Source organism: Pecten maximus, chromosome 1, assembly GCF_902652985.1.
Source record: "Pecten maximus chromosome 1, xPecMax1.1, whole genome shotgun sequence".
Lineage (NCBI taxonomy): Eukaryota > Metazoa > Mollusca > Bivalvia > Pectinida > Pectinidae > Pecten > Pecten maximus.
In genome coordinates, this window is record NC_047015.1 from 35,518,886 (window position 1) to 35,542,491 (window position 23,606).

Sequence of the window (23,606 nt, forward strand, 5' to 3'; positions counted from 1 at the left end):
TTCTTTTAAGTTTCGTTCAATTGATAGCATTTTTCACAGAATGACACTTTTTTTTAAGGAATCACTCACAGAGGGTAATGTTATGGTTCATCTTTATAAAATATTTTGAATGCCTCGGAAAACAGTTTTCTCCCTTGACCCCTTGACCCTCCCTGAAACTTCATCCAGGTGGGTAATTTTCATAAGAATTAGCCATTGTCACGGATTCATATCTTCAAGAAAATGCAAAGTATAACTTTCTGATGAAATTATATTACAAGTAAAACAGTTATTTTATGGAAGGCATGGTATATATAGAGGTTACACAACGAGTGGTTGTTGGATATGGAATTTATTTCACACGAGTAAGTTATTTTTTAAAAGTTACAAAAGACACGAGCTTTAGCGAGTGTTTTTTGCAACTTTTAAAAAATAACTTATGAGTGTGAAATAAATTCCATATCCAACAATTTCGAGTCGTGTGACCTGTTTCTACCACAATAATATCGGCTTGAATCAAAGGGAAACGTGGCCAAGTACAATTTCGCGTATGCAAATAAAGTGTACCGGTGACGTCCGGGACCCGGTGATGTGACGTCATTAGATTATTGATGACGTCAAGAACAATTGCAGCTTGGGTCAAAGTTCACCGTGTTAGCCAATCAAAATGCGTACAGAGTTTATACCACGTGTTGTATAAACAGATTGTTAATTAACAGCTGTAATGATTAACTGATGGTCTGAGAGTTGAATAACATAGGGTATTGTGGTAGAAATAGAGATAGTCTTCATGGTCGGTCTGTCTGTCTGTTAACCTGGCCGGTGAGCGGCCGGAAACTGTGGCCTCCCCACCTGGCAGGCGGGAGGGCGGGCAGCCCGCCACCCGGACCGACTGAGCGGCCGGGAACTGTGGCCTCCCCACCTGGCAGGCAGGAGGGCGGACAGCCCGCTGTACTGTACTGTGGCCACCAGATAGAGAGATAAAGAGATAGAGAGATGACAGATGAGAGATAGAGAGAAGAGATAGATAGAGATACCAAAGTTTATTAAATAGGTCACCAAAGTTCAAAGGTCAAATTGTTTATCAATGTCGATCAATATCGTATACATTTCATATGTACATACATATACCAGAGGTCATTATAAGGGTCACCAAAGATCACAGGTCAAGTTCTTAATTAATGTGGACCAATGTCATATACATTTCATATGAATATCTTATAACGGTGTTAAGTTATGCGAAAGGTCATTATCTGGGTCACCAAAGGTCAAAGGTTAAATTGTTTATCAATGTCGATCAATATCATGTACATGTCATATGAATACCTAATAACAGTGATAAGTTATTTCAAAGGTCATTATATGGGTCACCAAGGGTCAAAGGTCAAATTATTAATCGATGTCAATCAATATCAACATATCTTATATGCATTTTTTTAAATAGTGTAAAGTTATACGAAAGGTCATTATCTGGTTCAATAAAGGTCACAGGTCTAGTTATCATGTATAGGGACATCTTATTTAAAGTGATGCTAATGGTCATTATCTGGGTCACTAGTTTCACGAGTTAAAGTGTTAATCATTATATACATTTTATATACACTTCTCATAACAGCCTAATGTGATATCGCAACGTCTATGACAATGTAAACTGGTACCGAGATCCAATACTTTTATGTGGTTCACTATTCAACGGGTATGTAAAGAAAATTTAATGTTTGGTTCCGTTTTCCACAGCATCCCGGTTCCAATTTTCAATGTTATTCCATTTTCAACATTACACCTGCCCATAGCAACTTACATATACTAGTAATCAAATCTTGAAATGGCACAGCCATAGCTTGCAGATCGAATAAATAGACACAAGGCCGACCATACTGCGTAAAATTCATCATTAAAAGAGTTTTTACTTCAAAACATCTGGTCCATTAAAAAGATTCTACCTCTTCTGTTTAATCAACCATTTCTGACGGATATATATCAGTCTCTGTGGACACCAAAGCTTTCCTAACGCTACGTTTATGCATAAATAATTTATATTAAAGAAAATTGAGTTGTATAATTACATGGATGAGGTCGCCCTTAGCTTCAGTTTAAAGCTGGCTGGCTGGGGACCTTCAGTGACGATATTGGGCCATACCAGATCAATTGGTGATAGTTTGGTAGGGGATATATGTATTAGTTTGATTAAGTAACAATTTAGGAATTGCTATTGAAAGAAAATAGTGTTATTACCTTTTCAAATTTACCAAATAGAACAGGGCCAGACGTATCTTTACCTATAGTTAGTGGTTGTATTAACAGAATCCATTATATTGATCGGGCTTGGGGTTCATTCTGGGTCATAGGAACGTGTCAAGCCCCTGTGGTTCCTTCTTTATCCCACTCCATTGTACAGGGATAATGAAGTGATTACAAAAGCAATGCATTGTCTCAGAAGACATATACTCTCTAGACATCTGAGGAAGCGGTTTTATTTATATATGACCTGGTAATAATTATCATCACGGTTGACAGGTACTCTCATAACCACAAGGTAGGGTTCCATTGTTTGTCTGCTGGGTTTACCTCCCCATCAACAACCAGCTAGGGTCATATTGAGATATAAGGTCTCCCTGTAGTAGCTGGTGGCCACCTCACAGAACAACATATAGCTGGCCATCACATGCTCTCCGGAGCAATTTTGGTAGGATTCCTTACCTAAGGAACCAACCACAACAGCCACAGGAAGTAGATAAACTACACTGTATGAATTCAACAACACCTTGATCAATAGTCTTGCATGAGTCCCGAGGTTACTGATTATATTGTACTTGTATACAGTATATGTCCAGAATGAAGTTCATCGAAGACCTTGTAATGCTGTATATCATGAAGACCATTTTGATTGTGTTTTCCTTACTGAAGAGGAGTGATATACAATACAATGTATAGTTATACATGTACATTTGTATGTTTCATTGCAGAAACGAAAAAAAAAACATATGACAATAAAAAACACATATGTCCCATTTTCAGGTATTAGTTTATTGATGTGATGACAATGAAAACTGGAACATGCATTACAAATGTTTTGTGATTTTCCTCTGTGAAAAAAATGCATCTACCGTACATGCTATTTACTAATAACCTGTCAATCACTCTCATACTACTGGCATTTCTCACTCTGTAATATCACAAGTAAACAAAACCTACAGAAAGACACATCAATGTTTAACATATGGAGGTTTGCTGTAGACTACTTTAGTTACAAAAAGATAATCTTCTTGTAATTAAAAGGAATTCAGAGAACATTAATTTGGGAATGAAAAATTTATATCATACCAAAGCAATACAATGTAAGTGTAGTTTTATTAATTATGGGTCAAAAGGAAAGGAGATTTGGGTCAGTACAATAGATGTGAACTTAAAGAGTTTATCGCATTTTGTAGTGCGCTCTTTTCTGGAAATTCACGGTGAAGTAATTTTTTTCCTCCAGATAAATCATGGAAGATAGAGCATGGCTCTATCATTTTATCATAAATTCATTTGGAAATGGAGATTAAGTGATCAATTACAATGAAATCAAATTGTTTGGTATGGTCAGGTCAGGGTAGTAGCTTGATATCAGGATGTTTGAGAACTCCCAAACAGGCCTTAAAAATTGGCCATCCATATATTGTGGTTGTTGTTATTTTAGGTGGGGGGCTGTGGAATTGATTAATTTTGAATACTGTATTAGTATACATGCTAAGTTTGGTGCACTCAAATTTTCATGCATTTTCAAATTATAATAAATGAGCACAATTAAGAATAAGCGCATTATCTTTTTTTCTGAAGTAATAGCACATAAATAATGTAGATAGCGCAATCATAATTTAGTTCAATGCTTCAAGAGCGAAAAGTGCCAAAATAAGATTACCACTAAAATATGTTATTAAAGAATATATGAGGACAAAGAGTGTCCACAAGACAATCATTCCAACTTCTATAGTTAACAGATGTTCAAAACTCATACAGACAGGGGAACATGGGAATTTACCATAGATTTGCAAATATAAAAAAAGAAATTTACAAAATGTTGATCCGGGATATGAGATTTTTAACACCAGGTGAGCACAGGTAAAACATTCCATTGTGATAGAAAACATTGCACTTTACTTAGTTACTATATATGGCAAAAAAGCTCTTAGCTTGATTTGAAGGATAAGATGGATAATGCTACAGATCATGTGATGCTTGCTGCTGTCATGGAACGATGAGTTGAAATGTGATGGTCTGAATTCTATTGTAACAATTTCTGGAATTCGGAATGAATGGCGTCTTGTATGAAAATATGCATTCTAGCTGTGTTACAAATTATAAATTACTTACAAACAGTTACAAGTAGAAATGTATGTAGTTCAAGTATCACTCCATTATAAATCCTGGACTTCTAATAAGTTTTGTACAGTAATTTGTAGGTGTCTTGAAAAAACTCCAAGTACACTTTACGATCAAAAGGTCAAAAATATAAACTATTGTTTTGACAGTGATTTTTTGTGGGAAATATCTAATCATTATATATGTCAGGTGTAAAAACCCTTAAATTCAGATGAATAGATTTATACATCTTAGATTTCCCTGTAAATTTTAAGTACTATCATGATAATAATCTCAGGTAAAAAAAAAAGAAAAAAAAAGATTTTTTGAGTATCCATGTACATTGCAGTTATCCTATATATTGATGATTACCAGAGTAGATATATACCTACTATACAATCAGATCTTTAACCTATGCTGAACAAGACTTTCATTTATAGATAGTAAGAGCCTCAGTACTAACAAGATTTTCTTAATTCTGGTACATGTGCCGAGTCACCTTTACATAAGTGAAATGCTAATATCTTTTGTGTCATGCGAATAATATTCCATACAATTCCTCAAAAAACACATGTTATTTCAAGATTTTTCTCAATATAAATATGATTAATTGCCTAAAATATGCAAAATTGGACTAGATTTTCCTCGTTAAAAATGATAACTACATAACTGGTAAACAGTGGTACTGTGAGTAAACATTTAAATGGTAAAACAATTTATAAATATTTCAAGAGATGGACGTTTTCAAATTGTGACTAGTTTTGTTGTCTATATAAAAATTGGTAGGGTTATATAATTTAGTACTAATCATTGAAATATACATTAAAAGCATGTATAACTGGTAATGTTAAGGAGTATACTCTATGTGGAATGGCTTTGGTTGTAAGAATGTTCTTAAAACTTTCACAATTTCATATTGATTTTTAAGAAAATAATTTCAAACTAAAACATAATTATATATTAAGATAAATCCAATTTTTCAATTTTTATCGGAATATCTACCATATTTATCCAGCAATAAGCCCAATGCCTGGTAATAACCCCAATCATGTCTATTGCATTTTTCTGTAATAAGCATACTCACTTTCTTCGAGGAGTCAAAGTTTATATATACAACCATTGGGCTTATTACATGATAAATATGATTAAGTAATTTTGACACTTATTTTTTACCAAAATATTTAATTCATTCTACCCAAAATATTTAATTTATTAACAAATTTGATATACATGTATTCAAATGCCCAAAACTGCTCGGATTATGTTTACTCCTTTAGAAATACAACATAATTGAAATGGAAGGATTTGTTGGTTAAAATAAATATTAAACTGAGACTAGATTTTGTCCTTTATAATGATAATGAATGGAATGATGAAAGCAGTTAATAAATTAATGTCTACAATAATAAATTATTGGTCTCCTAGTGACACTACAGTAATGCAATGGCGTGACTGACACATACTTCAATATCACAATATGCTTTCAATGTTCTACAATGACACACGAATCAGAAATGGTATCAATATGATAATCCCAAATGTGGAAACACCACTGCCTTCAAGCACTAAAAAGGAGGGATTTTTAACATTGATTTTTCCATCCACCAACTTGCACTGATGCCTTTCCAAAATATTACAGAATTATGAAGTATATAAGTCTTTATAAATATACCTATTGTACTACTGTACCTTTGTTACAGCATCACTGCTATGACGTTATGGGAGATTTGTCTCCCCTGAATTAATTTTGATTAAATATTTCAGTGACACTTAATCCTATCAAGACATTATAAAGCTAAAGTTACCAAAATCACCATTTATAAAATAAAGTTTACTTTTTTTCTTAAATTTGATTTTTTTTGTGGAAAGACATACTATTGTAGTTATTGTGTGTTTGGAACTCTTTTATTCTTTCTATAAAGGATTTATGCTAAGATAACATATGATATAACAAGTACAAATTTCATGTATGAACTTCAGAAGGGCAAATTCATCCATGCATAAAATCTCTTTGAAAGACCAGGGGTAAAAATTGAACAGACAGTAAATTTGATAGTTTATGAATGCTAGAAAACAATAATTGGGGGTTAAAAACCGGAGAGTAGGAAGGCAGTGGTGACAAATAGTTAAGACAGAGTCTGTGTGGATCATGTCGAAGCAGCTAACTACACAGCCCTACTCAGTCACACCTCTGTAGCATGGCCTTGCTGAATTGCTGCTAAAAGATTATTTTTTGAACGCACAAATAATCTGCCCTTAGTCCATGGATTTTGTAGCCGAAGTGGCTGATAGTCATCACGGAGAATTCTCTCCCTTGCACCAATTACGGCCACCAAACAGAAGTCAACTATTTTTTCCTCAGAATATGTTGGGCCTGATTTACCCTTCATTACCAGGGCCTTGTTGAGATGTTTCACCACAAGATGGACGACTTCTCTTGCTGTCGTTCGTGAAGTGACATGAAGCCTCACTCTCGTCCCCTTTGACAGTCCTGTCTCGTAGGCTGCGTACACCTCCAGTATCCCCGAACTACCTGTCGATGATTCTGGTGAATTGGAAATCGGAGACTTCACCTCTGTAGGGGTACATTCCCGTTCCTTTTGTATGTGTCCGTTTGTTCGTTGAACATCCTCAGTTGGATCGTAAAATTTCGCAATCTTTCGATTGTCTTTTCCAACACTTATTTCATTTGAATCACATGCACTTGACCCACAACTAGGCTGGGAGTTATTATTATCTAGAATTTTGCCATTTGTTTTTCCGTGAAAATCTGGTTCATCTTTCTCCTTGCCTATGTTAGTGATCAGACTGACATGCGTTCCTCCGTGCACAGATTTGTCACGAGCATACGTGATAATGTCCATCACCCATCGTGTACTTTTCCAGGCGAAGTCTAAATGCTGCTGTAGTGTGTTGAGTTTGTCAACTCTTAACTTTGCAGAACTCAGCTCACCAGACGAAAAGGCCTGAAATAACAAACAAATTTAATTACGATTTGCACGGTATGAATTGCTTCTTACAATAGCTGTTCTCCTCAAACAACAATGTTCTTTCTTCAGATGTATTACCATTCATTCCATGTCAGAACTCTTTGTGAACTACTGCCAGTTCATCTTGGATGTAAATTGATGACTTCAGGATGTATGCGACCTTAATGTGATATGGAGACTTAAGGATGTATGCTACATTTACATGTGCGAGTGTTAATCTAGACTCCTGGAAGTCAGCAAAGTCAGGGATTTTCCTTTAAAACCACGTATTTTCTCAATGCTCATGTTATGTTAAAAAATAATGCAACTAGTATGATTTATATGGTATACTGACAGGTGATATTAAACTATTGACCTCTAAGGTCACGACCTTGTACTGACCTCTCTTTGTGCTTGCTGTGCCAGAGCCAGGTCCATCTCAAGTAAGGAAGAGAGGCGCGAGTATTTACTCAGAAGCTGAGATTGGTACGTATTTAGGTGGACTGAAAAACAAGAAAAGGAACAATTATCTAAAGGTTAACAAACAATCTGGGTTTTTTTATTTGAAGAAATGACAAAAGTATTTAGGTATATCTGGTTAGTTTTGAAAAAAAAAGTTGGATGCAAATTATTAGACTTTGATTTTTGTGCTATTTATATCAAATGTTTGTCCCGAAAAAATGATTCAGGAAAAATTGGTGACACATGACAAAAGCTGTCCAAAATTAAATGAAGATAAATCTGGATACAAAATTAACTTGATATTTTATCTAATTTACAAACAATACATTGAAATGTATATGTAAAACGGCAGAATATAAAGATCTTGCTAGTACAATATGATTAAAGTAAATTCTTACTTGTTTCAAATACTTTGACAGGAAGAAGCATAAAGTCTCTCTTTGATGCCAGATCGTCAGCCTGGCCAGGAACAATACACACATTCTCTATAGGGGGCAGCAGTAGTAGGAAGGTCACATCACTGCTCACCTCCACGACCTCAAGGTCATAGATACGGTGAATATTTGCAAGGTTTTCTGGGATATCTGGAAACATGAAATAGAAATATCACTGATACTTTTAATAACAGATATGATTCCTACTGATGAAATTGGCAGATAGTGTTACATAATTGTTGTCTATGTCACAGTTACATATAATGTTGTAATATGTGATTTGACAGCCAGTCAGATGTCTGATCATTGATGCAGTCAATGACAACTGAATGCTTGAAATCACCTTTTCAGAAAATGTTCACATGACATAATTACATTATAAATGTCAATGGCACAGTCACATGATTATGTCATTTACAGTAAAGCATTTCATGAAACACTGCACAAAATAGTAGATTTCATTAAATAAAGAACAAAAACAATTTCATTCATATTTTATAAGGGTGGACCTGTATTTTAACATTTAGCAATCATTTCATCAGCATAGTGGGTGGAATACTTTAATAAAGTCCTGTGTGTCCCTTGTTTATAATCCAGACTCCTGGAAATAATACAAGGTGCTGTAAGTTACCTAGCATGTCAAAGAGTTTGTCAGCACCGTCTATCAGTTCTCTCTGGAAGCGGCGTTGTGATGTGGTAGAGGATGCTGTCGATCTCCCAGAACTCACTTCCTGTAGCCACTCCCACTCCTCTCTATGAAACAAAATGGTGGGCATTTTTTATTGAGATAACAGGAATACTTTCTTTCAACAGATATGTTTTTCATTTCAAAGAATAATTCATAAAAAAAAATATCACATACGTGTACCATCCTTGGATTCCTTAAGTCAGATTATTTAATTGCATTTTATAATTACACAAAATGACCAGGCCATATGATTTGTGATAGAGTTTCTCACTTATATATCGGTAATTTGTGATGGATTGAGTTATCTCCCTTACACATTCTACCTGAAGTTTCAATTACATGTATTTTGTTTAAACATTTTTACTACAACCTACAGTGTTATAAGTGTCATCAAGTGAAATCACTATCCTAGGAAATATTCAGCCGTATATGAGAGAAAGGTAGCATGTATCAAACTATACAGTAAATACTCACTTGGAGATGTTGGGACAACTGCGGAGTCTGACATTGGGAAGGTTGTTTGGGGCCTTACTGGGGACGAGGAGCTGGATGAGTTCCACTGACACTTGGACTTTGAGGTAACCCAGGTAGAGACCCTTACTCAGTGGTACTGTACTGGCCTGGTGGTACGTCACCATCTCCTGTATCAGTTGTAAAACACACAGGTATGTCATATAGAGTACAAAGTCAGGGATTGGAACACAGCACATAGGTGTGGCATTTTATACATCACATAAAAACATCTTAATAGTGGAATCTTTACAATATAGACACTCTTGCACACCTGAAAATATGTTTCATTGAGCAGAATTGATTATTTCGCTTTCACGTAATACCTGTCATCTGAATAAGAAAATATCCCTTAGAACAGACACAATATATTTGACTTATAATTAGAGTTATGCCCCTAACATATTAACTGAAATTTGTGTAAGAGTTATCTTTCTTGGTAGAACAAGTGTCACACTTACAGACATGGAGTTGACTAGAATATCCATGGAGTCTGTGGAATCGGTACTTGACCCTCCAGAATTTGGCGTAGAAGTACGCCTCAACAACTTTGCAGAGTTGACCCACTTTCCAGAACCGAGACTGACCGATTTGATTTCCTTGACATCGTTGACAGTTGTCAGTATAATGCTGCCGTTGATGTCCTTCAGGGGTTTATGGTGAAACTGACCAAGTTCATTAAAGCCAAGAGCGCTCTAAAACAGATAGTATATATTTGAGTACATACTATATAAAAGTGATAAAAATCTCCAACTATTTATAAAGAGTTATGTCCCTTTGGACAAATTGATTACTTAGGCTGACAGATCTAGAGCAATATCTTCCCCTAGCTAGCATTACAACTAAAACAGCTAGTTTTAGTAAGTGTTTAAAGTTTGAGAAAACTCATTGATATTTCTATTCAAATCAAAATTGCAGATGTAGAATTGTAGACATCAGATTATACTCCTCGAGTGTGGGAAAGCAAAAAGTGATTGACCGATTTACTTTTAACACCTGGACTGATCACAGGTGACACATACTAACGAACCAACTTACCTGTAACACTGATATTGCCTGAAGGAGTTTGTTACGAAAATGCATGGTGCCTGCACTGGTGTTTTTATCCATGTCCTGACGAAAGGACTTCACATCATCCCAGTTACAGGAAATCTGTCAAGATGAAACATTCAAATGAGACAAATTTTACGAACATTTTTTCCTAAACCTGATCTGTTTCTCTTTTACTGGAAATCTTTATAAATTTATTTTCAGTTAGGAACATATTGAACATGGAGCAAACAGTGTTTCTTTACGGAGTCAGGCTTTGTTACATATAAATGACAGCTTACCTTCATTAACCAATGGAGGTCATTATAAACGGCAGGACCAGCAAAGTTCTCGTCTACCTCGACTACCGGTAGCTGCTCATCCGAAGTTACAAACACCTTATCTCCATTATAGAGTAGACAAGCCATATATACTCCTCTGTGAACAGAAGGAAAACACCTCATAAATCTATCATCATATCACTACTTCCTAGTATGACATCTACCTATTTACATAGCTGAGTGGATTAATGTCTTATCCAGCTTCATTACAATTGGATTGTCTCCCTTACCCCACAGTAAATGGAACCTACTAAAAGACACAATGACTCATTTTCCCCCTGATTTTATTAAACTGAGCAAATATTTCCGAGATTAAGAATAAGTTATATAAGTGAGTACCAACCTTTTTAATGCCTTTTGGAATTTTGGTGCCGAGGTAAACAAATTTTTTAAACTCTTTCTCTTGCGTTGTTGAGGAGAATCACCACCGGCATTTTCTACAAAAATAGACAAAATTTTATTTTATGACGTACAACAGATTTTTAAAAGTCTTGTTAATAAATTCTAATGACAAATTTCTATCCTTTTTATTAGGAAATTATAGTCATTTTAATAAGGAAATATCATGTTTATCTTGGAAACGATTTTTATTTATACAATGACTGTGTGACTCTCAGTAAGTACACCATTAAAGATTTTATATCCACCAAAAATGGAAATGTAGTTAAACATATAGTCCAAACCTTTTAATTCTGAAGCATCTGCAGGTCGGAGCTGCTTCACATTCGAAAATATGCCTGCCAAGTGTTCCAGTTTACCATTCGTCCTTGAAGCCATAGATCCGTCTACATCTCTCCAGGCTGTTGATAAAGAAAAAGTAACCAATACACACCAGTTCTCTACCAATAAACACCAGTTCTCTATCAATATACACCAGTTCCCTACCAATACACACCAGTTCCCTACCAATACACACCAGTTCTCTACCAAAACACACCAGTTCTCTACCAATAAACACCAGTTCTCTATCAATATACACCAGTTACCTACCAATATACACCAGTTCCCTACCAATACACACCAGTTCTCTACCAATATACACCAGTTCTCTATCAATACACACCAGTTTTCTACCAATACACACCAGTTCTCTACCAATACACACCAGTTCTCTACCAATACACACCAGTTCCCTACCAATACATACCAGTTACCTACCAATACACACCAGTTCCCTACCAATACACACCAGTTCCCTACCAATACACACCAGTTCCCTACCAATACACACCAGTTCCCTACCAATACACACCAGTTCCCTACCAATACACACCAGTTCTCTACCAATACACACCAGTTCCCTACCAATACACACCAGTTCCCTACCAATACACACCAGTTCCCTACCAATACACACCAGTTCTCTACCAATACACAACAGTTCCCTACCCTATGGTAAGGTAACCATAAACCACTTAACAATGTTGTATTGATCAATTCTCCAGACTTTAAAGCACAATTTTTATAGCATAAAGAGGATACTTTCTGAGTGATCTAATGATTTTCAACCTGGTATATGGACAATATATATAAATCACACGTACACGATGGCACTGCGTAGGTAGGCTGGGCAGAGGTGAAGGGGCTGTAGCCCTTCATATTCCAGGCAGACACCCGGATGTAGTACTTATTTCCCTTGACCAGGCCAGGAACCTCATACTCTAGGTGGCGCATATCTTCTACGATCTGGTCTCCGGCCAGGGGTACAAAGTTTTCAAAGCAACTCCACTCCACTGTGAACATAACAAACAGCTAATTATGAATCAGACATGGCAGAGGAATAGTAAAGTGAGAGGGTAGACTCCGGAGTGAGAGGGTAGACTCCGGAGTGAGAGGGTAGACTCCGGAGTGAGAGGGTAGAATAAGGAGTGAGAGGGTAGAATTAGGAGTGAGAGGGTAGAATAAGGAGTGAGAGGGTAGAATAAGGAGTGAGAGGGTAGAATAAGGAGTGAGGGGGTAGACTTAGGAGTGAGAGGGTAGACTAAGGAGCGAGAGGTTAGAATAAGGAGCGAGAGGGTAGACTTAGGAGTGAGAGGGTAGAATAAGGAGTGAGAGGGTAGAATAAGGAGTGAGAGGGTAGACTTAGGAGTGAGAGAGTAGAATTAGGAGTGAGAGGGTAGAATAAGGAGTGAGAGGGTAGAATATTGAGTGAGATGGTAGAATAAGGAGTGAGAGGGTAGAATAAGGAGTGAGAGGTAGAATAAGGAGTGAGAGGGTAGAATAAGGAGTGAGAGGGTAGAATTAGGAGTGAGAGGGTAGAATTAGGAGTCAGAGGGTAGAATAAGGAGTGAGAGGGTAGAATTAGGAGTGAGACATAGAATTAGGAGTGAGAGGGTAAAATTAGGAGTGAGAGAGTGGAATTAGGAGTGAGAGTATAGAATTAGGAGTGAAAGAGTAGACTTAGGAGTGAGAGAGTAGACTTAGGAGTGAGAGGGTAGAATTAGGAGTGAGAGCGTGGAATTAGGAGTGAGAGGGATATTGATTAATGGATCAAGCAGAGCTGAACCTGCAGTATATAATAAATCAGACATCTTGGTTATTCTAACATCATGATAAAACCCATTCATTATGAAATGATATGAAATGTTAATACATACAACTGTATGTTCTGATGTTGTGTCCAACATGGTGTCAGAATAAGGAAGTTATAGGTCTGTGGTGTTTAATAGTAGGGGTGGGGAGGTGGTGATTAAGGAGTGATAATGGATTGATTGAGACGAAGACGAAGAAGGAGGATAGGAGGATAAATAGATATATATATACTGGGGGAAATATGGGGTATTTATGGTAGCTAGACTGAGAAAGAAGAGAAGGGGCAGAAAACATCATAAAAAGGAAACATCAAGGCGAGGAAGATAGGGACATTGAACACATACTGAGTATACATCATGTCTCACTTAGTAAAAATTCTTATTATGATCATTTGTACATCAAACGAAAAAACAACTTATACTTTTTTTTCATAATTACAATTAACTGCATGTGGCCCTATTTAGGGATGCCTGGTGTGTACACGTGTGTTTAAAGGATTCAGCATACGGACCAGCTGGATATCTGATAGTCAGGACAGACACAAGATTACCCTCCCTCAGCAGATACATCCTACTTTAAGAGTCCCCCTTTCTATCTTTTCAGCAAGTTTCATATTATAGTTAGCACTTGAAATTTGTCTTTAGATTTAAAAAGATAAAGTAGATAACTTTTTATATGTGGCATAAAAGTGATTATCTTGTCATCGTTTTTTCAGTTTGTTGATTAAAGAATTAACAATAAAATAAAATTAAGAGTACTGCATTAAAATTAATCAACTCTTATCCAGCAATATGCCGTTATTTTACTAATGTACATTTTGAGTTTGACACAGGGTCGGGTACTCACATTAAAATGATGTTTTAATCTTAAACTTTATTCATATGCCTGCCATCAATTAAATTACATTCTTAATGTTTATCAAACTTCAATTACAAAATTTAATCATTTAATTCATTTCTGATATGAAAATTCTAAATGAAGGTAATAATGTAAGCCGTTGCGGAATCTGGAGCTCAGCATGACCACAAATGAAACTTGCTTCCTCACACAGATGTTTGTGACGTCCATTGACGGAACATGTACGTAGTTTGCCATGTTCATTGATGAAACATGCAATTTAAAAAAAGTCTGATTCTTACAGATTTGATAATTGAATGAAACATCTGTGTGTATAGCATTAGGGCCACATGGCAGTCTGATGGTTATATAACTCGCATGATTGTCTTTACAACTGGTGACCGATTTATTTTCACAAAAATGTACATCAATGTAACAGATACCAGACTTAGAGAAAACGTCTGATTTACAAAAATATGTAATATCTACATAGCTCTCTGGAGGCATGCCAATAATAGATTCCTGTGTGTTGAGATCCAGATTTCACGTGAAAACATGGACTATTGAGTCTTAAGTTAATGACTGTGTTTAATTGACCAGGAAAGGTTTGAAACAGGTTGAATTTCCCTGTTCTGAATAAATTGAAAAATTGGATGGAACTCAAATTAAAGATTTGTTTAATTACTTAGTTGCATTAAAGAAATTATTTAAATTACTAATACGAATTTTTTTTTTCTCTCAAAGATTCATTAAATCAGAATTAAAGATTTCTCCTTAATGTAAAAATGTCTCAAATACATCAATTCAATCAATTTTATAAGTCATTTTTTTATGTTTTTTCTCTGATTAAAGAAAAATATATATTTTTAACAATACAAAATCTCTTGACAATGAATTTATTTAATTTAAAAGTCTGTTTATTCTGACATACTTTGAGTGAAATAATTAATTCAATACACTGTAACAACTAATCAGAAAACACAACATGGAAACAGAGACGTTACACCAAAGTTTTGTTTGTTTGTTGTTTTAGTTGTTGAAATCAGTTAAGTCCCGTTGACTGTATCCCATAGCAATGGGGACAATTGCCACATATAGTCTCGATGTCAGATTTCTACATTGGTTCCTACCTTTGTACTTGGTGACGACAGCACCATTGTGGTTGAGAGGCTCGTCAAATCGAACCTGAAGGGAGGAGCTACTGGCCACGGAGAGGCTCACACAGCTCGGTGGGTCGGGCACACCTGGAACGCAAAAATGAAGGGTCAGGGGCATAAACTTACTGAAAATACTAAATGACAGTCAACATGCATTTGTTGTAGTCAAACAGCTCATTAAAGACAATGGTATGTCCTAGCAATGGTCACATGTTTTAGGCAAACTTTACGACAGCTGGCAGAAATACCACCAAAAGAGTTAATGAACAAAAATTGTCTTTTTTTTCTCAAAAAAAACACAAAAAACAAAACAAATTAAAACAGTGTATCATCTTTTCAAAAATACAATATCTGATATCTTTATGAATATATACTTACGGGCATGGTCATATCCAGCCTTCATCCTCTTCAGAAGTTTGTGTCGGAATTCCCAGTGATTTAACTGTCGTTCATTCTCCTGTTAATCAAAACCAAATTGTTACGTCAGAAATGAAAACTAACAAACTAAACTTACTAAATCTTACCTCCATTGTACAATGTACAACATTAAGTTGCAGATGTTCAAAACCGAGAATTCTGTATCAGGTCAAAGTTCACAATAACAAATACCTGATAACTCTACTGAATGTCGAATTCTGCATGTTGTCCACTTTTAATACACCAGAATATTTTCGTATTTTTCCATGATCTTTTAGTTATCTTACTGAGATCTTTCCTAGTCATACTACTAAATATTCTGCTAGATTTATAAAACCATAGAAATTATGTCCTGTTAAAAACACTGCTACATACAATTTTTTTACTAGCACTATAATCATACTCAATTTCATGCTTGCTCCAGCAGATTAATTGACAATTTATCTTACCGAAAACTCCTCCAATATGTTATAGATACAAATTCCAAACACAAACTTGAAAACGTTTACCTTGAAATGTTGTTATCTATGACATTGCTAGACGATTGTCACATTTCTACAGTGTAAATAGCAGCCCAGCCCAGAACTGTGATCGCGAGGCAATGTGTGTGACAAATTAGTTAAACTTTCTATCTCCAAATCCACACTGAACAAGATTTAATAATCTCTACGTTTGTGACGCTTACAAAGGAAACTAATAACACCAGACAAAAGACATACATTTATTGTATGTATACATGTCAGCCTTTCTCAAATCAGATTAATAAAATAATAGCGCCCGACTAAACCAGACAGTTGAAATTCTGTCAATATTTGGTTGGTGTTAACAATGAAGTGGCGTGGCCTTTATTAGAAAGCCTTATTAGGTAATTTAGTACCTATGTAAGACATAAGAACAAATAAAAGAAAATATAATGTAAACAGTTCATGTAAACAGCTGTTATAAAGGCTCAGACAGAGCCTGGTACCATTATTTACACCGAGGGGATAACGCATTGTTAGCTTCATAAAAAACTTACTGTTTTTCTTCACATATTTTTTTCAAGACATTATCTACAATTGTGTATCTTTTTGTTTATGTAAATGCCTTGGTGTCACTTCTATCATAAGATATGAAGTATTCATCAACAATATCGGTCTTTAATGAAATATTACAAAAATAAGTGTTCTAATAATAAAAATTTAAGATGATCAGGCTTCAAAATTCCACCCTAATTACCTGTATATTAATCCAGATCTCACTATAGCTTATGACTATTGCTGTACCTGGTGAAGAATTGTTTACGGTCAAGATTTGACCATTTAAGTGTGAAATAGATTTATAACAACAACAAATGAACGCTGAGGTTCACAGATAATCCACTAGTTGATATGACATAGTGGATTATATCTTACTCAAGTCATTCCATACTAGTGGGCTTGGTAGTTGAGTCAGTCAGAGAATTTGTGTTTGTTTCTTCAGACTTTCTGTTAATTAAAATGTTTTGTGGTTGTGAAGGGATGGCAGAAAGATACTCTCTATCCGATAACATATTCACCCTCGGAGCAAACAATTTTATGTGTAAATTTGAACTGACTACACAAACAAGAGTAGTTTTGGAAAAAATGATTAAAATACAATGTATAGAGAAATGTGACATATTTATCCATTGATGAGTTTGTATCTACCCTCTTGTTTAATCAAATATAGTGTTTTTCAATGCCAAATGAATTTTTTTAATTAAGTTTTAAATTTTAATTTGTTTACTGGTACAGGAGCCAGCAGTGAAATCTAATTAAACTACGAAAGTATATGACAGATGCCCCCTCCCAATGGGAAAAAAAATCATAAAATATAAAGATAAAAACACACGATGCTGAATAATACAGAAGATATCGACTACTAACCTTCTGTTGGGTGTTTGATATGTATCCATTGTTTGTAGAAGTGTTCAAAATAATGGCTGATAGGTCAACAACCCTCTTCTCCGCCTCGGAAACGAGGGCGTCCAGTCTGTCCGATCGACTATCAATATTCCTCTGGACTAAAATTTAAACATAGTTATTCAATTAATCAATCATAAAGTATGGTGGTCAGTGGTCAGAAATATAGAAATGGTCATCTCTTTGGTATATCCTTAACAATGATCAAGTGGTCAGTGGTCTGAAATATAGAAATGGTCATCTCTTTGGTATATCCTTAACGATGATCAAGTGACAATGTATCCACTGAAAATGAGGTTTTGGTCTCTCACAAATTGCGACTTTATCCAAGTATCAAATGTACCTTTTGTTTGCCTGTGTTAGAATTTAAAGTGACCATCTAAGTCACAGTTATAGTTTTGGTCATGGCATGTATAAGTTTTATACTTTAGAAAAAAACGACTTACAGAGCGGACTTTCCCGAGCACCATGTAACAGCAACATCTTAGCCATGGGGATATTATTGGTCATCACCGCCACATCAAGGGGAGTTAACCCTTCACTATTCGTACTGAAAGTAAGAAGTGGTTGAAGGTCAGGGGGTCGTCATTTAATAAAATGTTAAAGAGTTCATGCTAAAGGTCAAGGCTGATTTATAAATAAAACTGTCAGTGTAAGCAGAGAGTGAAGTGAGGACAAACTAACCTGTTGATATGTAGCCCTCCAGCCTCCAGTACTGTTTTGGCTAGGTCTATATTCTGCTGTTCTACCGCCTCAAACAGAGCTGAAAACACACAAAACACAAAGATTATAGATATTGTCACTAGAGTCAGTCTTGACAAGTTCACAGTGCAGCCCTTAATTACTCTGGGGTACGGTATCCAAGAATCCAGGATCATCTCCCAATTATACATTGTATATTGTTAATAACAATTTTTCAAATAAAGGAAAAAACAGAATAAATGTCACACTAAGTTAAGTGTGCATCATTAAGTCCCTCCTTACAACAAAATACCATTCATCAAAATTACTACCTTAAAGAGAGGAAGTACACGTGCCACTATGGTAAGTATACATCGTTAGTTGTCCCACTCTACAATAGGGGTATTACATAATATACCTCCTCTCCATACTATAGCAATGTGTGTGTTGTCACAATTTAATAGAGGATTGTAAATCTTTTGACATGTCAGTGATTAAGTGTAATTAGATTATAACGCCTGACCTAGAATTGTAACAGAGAGGATACTTGATATCTCCCCTATTCTTCCCCTAAACATATAAAGTCCCCACCCACCATGACTTATTCTACCTGTTCAAATAGGTGGGGTATTAACGAGTGTATTGATGCCGCAATTACAAGATCCAAATTAGGACTGCAAGAAATTAATTAATTACTCTAATTCAATTAAAAGGCATATATGTGCTTTTAATGTAGGATAATTACATCAAGGGGCATAACTCTTTATCTTGTAACAACATGATAATACAAATACTGCAGACTAGCCTGGACAAAGGAAACATTTTGTTATACTTCAGCAAACTTAATGGCCAAAACTTTCATAAATAAAAGTGAAAGTTACACAACAATGTGCAAAAGTTTCATTAAAAATAGTGTAGCAGTTTCTGAGAAGTGGTTTAGACAAATTTGTACTGATAGAGACGGACATACAGACAGTGAACTGCCTTGATGTGTAAGGTGATGTATAGTGATCACATTGTAATACACTAACAATGTATGTATGATACACTACTGAACTGTAAACGGACAAGCTTATTAACAATTAATAGCTACACCTATTACATACTATAATACAATGATCACTTTGAACTATACATGTAACATGTTAAAACATTACTGTGATGACTTAGTTACCACAAAGAGAAAATTCCCCAGATGTAATATGACTGTTACCTATTTTCCATCTTACCTGAAGTTATGTACCGTTTTATGTGAGACTACCAGTACAGACCTTATATCATGTCTGTGGTCCCTAAAGTCACTCAGAGAACAAATCTTTTGATAGAAATAATCATGTTATTTCAAGGTAACCTATCTCATATCTTACATGATGTTACTTCCAGCTTCAAACTAATACTAGATCAGAGAGCTTACTGACCCCATTATATAACTTAGTAGTATATACAAGATGGTGTTGAAATGTTAAGTCTATATAACAACAGATCTGTATCATGTTCCAACAATTATAGATACTAATGGTTGACTGACCCTTAAGCTGTCAAGCCTCTGGCCATGCACACTGACCATTCACTGATCATGATGGACACAGCTTAACTGTCCAATCTTGATTCCTGATCTCCAGTTAAATCGGCTGACTACTTACTTATCTTATCAGCTGGACAAATGACCTAGGGAACTACTGTCCACTGTCAACACTTACCTAGCATTGTGGGGTGTCATTCATGACACCTGAAGATGTCCAGTTAGAATAACACTGACCACTTGACCATCCAACAATGACCAGTACCTAACAACTGACCACCTTGTTGTGTTCCCCAATAACACCTTTGTTAGGATCTATCTGAATAAATATTTACAAAACCAACAAACAGCATGGCAAGTGTTCTGGAGCTCTGACTCACTGCCATTGCACGGATCGCAGGGTTCAAATTCTCCCCTCTGTCCTGTGATTGGTCGATTTGTGGTGTTGTGTGTACCTTTGTTTATGGATGGGTGAACCATGTAACCCCCCAGGTGTGTCTCCGTTATGGTAATTTTTATCCTGCCACATCAAACGGATGATGACAGGGCGATTATTGACACATCATCCTGATAAATAGGGAGTCACCTAGTGTGCCCCTTATAGCCCCCGATCACAGGTAAAAACCCTCTCATCACATATAAACAGTTTTATATAAGGCTTTAATAAGATGCCAGACAACTGAGAAATGAAATGAATGTGAATTCAATGTTTAATGCTCTGCTCACATAGTTATACAATTTTTCAAGCTTCATTTTTTACAAAAGTTTTTAATTACAGGGATCACGCTATACGATAATTCAAATTTACATTAATTTAACAAGATGTGTTTGAAATCGTTCTGCTTTAATTAAGATACAGACTTCAGATAAAATTCTGTTTTGATAATTAGTACTGACTATATTCCAATATATAGACAGGTATATTGACATGACATGTTATAAAAAACTAGGACCAAGAACTATTTGAAATAAATATAATTGTTAAGATATACTATTTACATTACAATCAAATAGATATAACTTTATTTTTTAATAACATCCCCGGGAGCTTCCCTTTTAAAAACTTTATAATTATTATACGATTTACTTTCTCATTCCAGATATTCCTGTACAATCTAATCATATTGGACCTGATCAGTTCTCACCATGTGTAATCAAGCCCTCTGGAAACAATAATGTCATCAGTATGCTTAATACATAACAGTACAACTACACATAGTGGTGATCACCCCTATTAGGGACGTACAATGTACCAGGTACCTGTAGCTGTTTTAATAAAGGCAATAACTCTGTAATGGAAAACTAAACTTCACAGTTAATGAATAGCCTTCTTAATAGTAAATATACAGTTTAATTATTGAAGTTTTTGTGGTATTTTAGGAACCAACAGACATTTTTAAAGCTATAGGCTATAACACTTCTATAAAAAGGTGGAAATGGAATGTAAGATACGAAGTTAAACATACATAAATAAAAAAAAATTTGCCCAGAAATCTATTTATATACAATGTATTTCTGCAGAAGGGCCATAACTAAAAACAATTCCTTACATGTTGAGAAAGTGCACAATTTTGATTGAAATTTATGCAGTACATCAGGAAATGTATTCTAGAAAATCTACACACAGAAGGACAGACAGATATAGAGATTTCCCTGCTTCTTGTGTAGCTTAATTCAGGCAGAAGGACAGACAGACCGAAAGACAGATTTCCCTGCTTCTAGTGTAGCTGTTAAAATGTTTTATTCACTACATGGGGCCTATTATTAGTTATGGTGGTAATTAGAGGAAGGAGTAGGCCAATATTGTGTAATTATCTATGTGTATGTATGGTAATCACAAATAATTACCTCATTAAACACTTTAAAGTAAACATATAACATCAATGCTGAATAAAAAAAACAAAAAGAGAAGAAAAAACTTATTTCAAATTTATCATAAGAAATAAACATTAACTTTTTTTTAAATTGTAAAAACAAAAATATTTAAAAAAAATTAATTAATTAATTAAAATTCTCCCGCTATGTTACAATGTAATGTACTATTACATACCTTGTGTCAGAATTATTGGCTAATAGATCTCCAGGTATTCTATATATAAAACAGTAACTACCTGAGCTATAAAACACAAGGCCCTATTCAGGTATATACCTAGGTATGTATGGGGTCACACAGGTCAGCTCTGATGGTATGATATAGGTAAACTATTGTACAGGAATACATTCTGATTAAAAGACAATCAATTAATAACAAGAAGAATGCCATTATCATTCTGATCATTGGTATTTTATTAAACCCCACCTTCCTTGGTATGTCTTTGTATACTGTAGGAAATCGCGGACACATCCAGTACCTTTGTAATGTCACATAGAAGTGGAGAATTCCCATAAGTGTTTGATATACCACGACATCAACATACATATCTATGTCTGCATTACCTATACATGTATTACAGATTACAGATGTTCATGTAGAAAAACTTCTTTGACTTCAACAAACCAAAGACAGGATAGAAAACAGTTTAGATTAAAAAAACTTCTTTTTTATTTGTAATACTAATTATGACATCATTATCAGACACTTCTCAAAGTCAGTTATCAAAATAAAATTGAAAGCTTTAAGAGTTCTCGACAAAAAGGATCGACCTACATTGCTAAGTTCATGTACATGATCATGTTTATTATGTGTGCGAGACAAGACAGTCTTTACAAGGTATGAATGTCCTAAACACCCTGACATTGTAAAGTGCCCCATAGACCTTGACATTGTATGAGTGCCCCAAAGACCTTGACATTGTAAAGTGCCCCAATGACATTGGCATTGAATGAGTGCCCCAAAGACCTTGACATTGTGTTAATACCCAAAAGAACTGACCTTGACTTTCAGGAGAGCCCTTCCTTTCTCTGTCCGTTTTTTTCTTGTCATAAAGTCTGTTAGGTGTAATAACATCAGACTCACTACAAGTGGATCCCCTTTTCTTCGGTGTTGCAACTTGAAAATAAAAGAAAATCAATTTCTAATAAATAGCTTGACTAACAAATTAGAACCATTTTCCAAACTGTCTGACAATTGGTTTTTGACCCAAAGTCAACTTCTCCAACACTTTATATGCTATCTCTCCTATATCAAACACATTGCGTCCTAAATGTGGAAATAAAATCGGTGAAATGTGGCAATTGGACATATTTTTAATTAATAAGCTCTCATTATGACTCCTGTTCACACAGCGTTGCCAACAGAAGGGTAAACCCCACGGTACCATGATATCCTGGCCATGTGTTGGTGTTACACCTGTATATTGGTCTGGCTGATCATGTACTTTATATCCATCTGTTACGTTAAACAACGAACCCCAATGTCAGACAATACTGGTCTCATAACATACATGCCAAATAACTAATATAGAAAGTTGAAAAATAGATTTAAAAGAACATCTTAAGCAATTAACAATTATATTTATTTGGCAGACATAAGCTGACTGAACCTATTACAGGTATGAGCATACCAGGCAGCTTTTATATATCTATAGGTACACGGGGAGGAACATTCATAAGAAATGTACAAGTGATCAACGAAAAAAAATTCACTAAAAGTGATCAACGAAAACATTCACTAAAAGTGATCAACGAAAAAATTCACTAAAAGTGATCAACGAAAAAATTCACTAAAAGTGATCAACGAAAAAATTCTTTAAAAGTGATCAATTAATAGTTCACTAAAAGTGATCAATTAATAATTCACTAAAAGTGATCAATTAATAGTTCACTTAAAGTGGTCAAATAAAAAA

The 23,606-nt window shown here is 35.2% G+C and overlaps 1 protein-coding gene across 3 annotated transcripts in view; it reads right to left on the reverse strand.

The window, feature by feature from the left end:
* Window positions 1-2,985: 2,985 nt before the first annotated feature.
* Window positions 2,986-23,606, reverse strand: part of LOC117331911 (ankyrin repeat and fibronectin type-III domain-containing protein 1-like) — a 196,723-nt gene continuing 176,102 nt past the window's right edge. For all 3 annotated transcript variants that reach the window (XM_033890897.1, XM_033890888.1, XM_033890906.1), the window contains 17 exons: window positions 22,694-22,810; window positions 18,303-18,381; window positions 18,065-18,168; window positions 17,583-17,719; window positions 15,658-15,736; window positions 15,253-15,366; window positions 12,298-12,486; window positions 11,437-11,553; window positions 11,097-11,190; window positions 10,715-10,850; window positions 10,422-10,535; window positions 9,845-10,078; window positions 9,348-9,514; window positions 8,817-8,938; window positions 8,150-8,335; window positions 7,692-7,792; window positions 2,986-7,286 (listed from right to left, as the gene is read on the reverse strand). In XM_033890897.1, coding sequence (XP_033746788.1) covers window positions 6,504-7,286; window positions 7,692-7,792; window positions 8,150-8,335; window positions 8,817-8,938; window positions 9,348-9,514; window positions 9,845-10,078; window positions 10,422-10,535; window positions 10,715-10,850; window positions 11,097-11,190; window positions 11,437-11,553; window positions 12,298-12,486; window positions 15,253-15,366; window positions 15,658-15,736; window positions 17,583-17,719; window positions 18,065-18,168; window positions 18,303-18,381; window positions 22,694-22,810 — 2,873 coding nt within the window. In that variant the 3' untranslated portion in view covers window positions 2,986-6,503. The remainder of the gene's footprint in view (window positions 7,287-7,691; window positions 7,793-8,149; window positions 8,336-8,816; window positions 8,939-9,347; window positions 9,515-9,844; window positions 10,079-10,421; window positions 10,536-10,714; window positions 10,851-11,096; window positions 11,191-11,436; window positions 11,554-12,297; window positions 12,487-15,252; window positions 15,367-15,657; window positions 15,737-17,582; window positions 17,720-18,064; window positions 18,169-18,302; window positions 18,382-22,693; window positions 22,811-23,606) is intronic.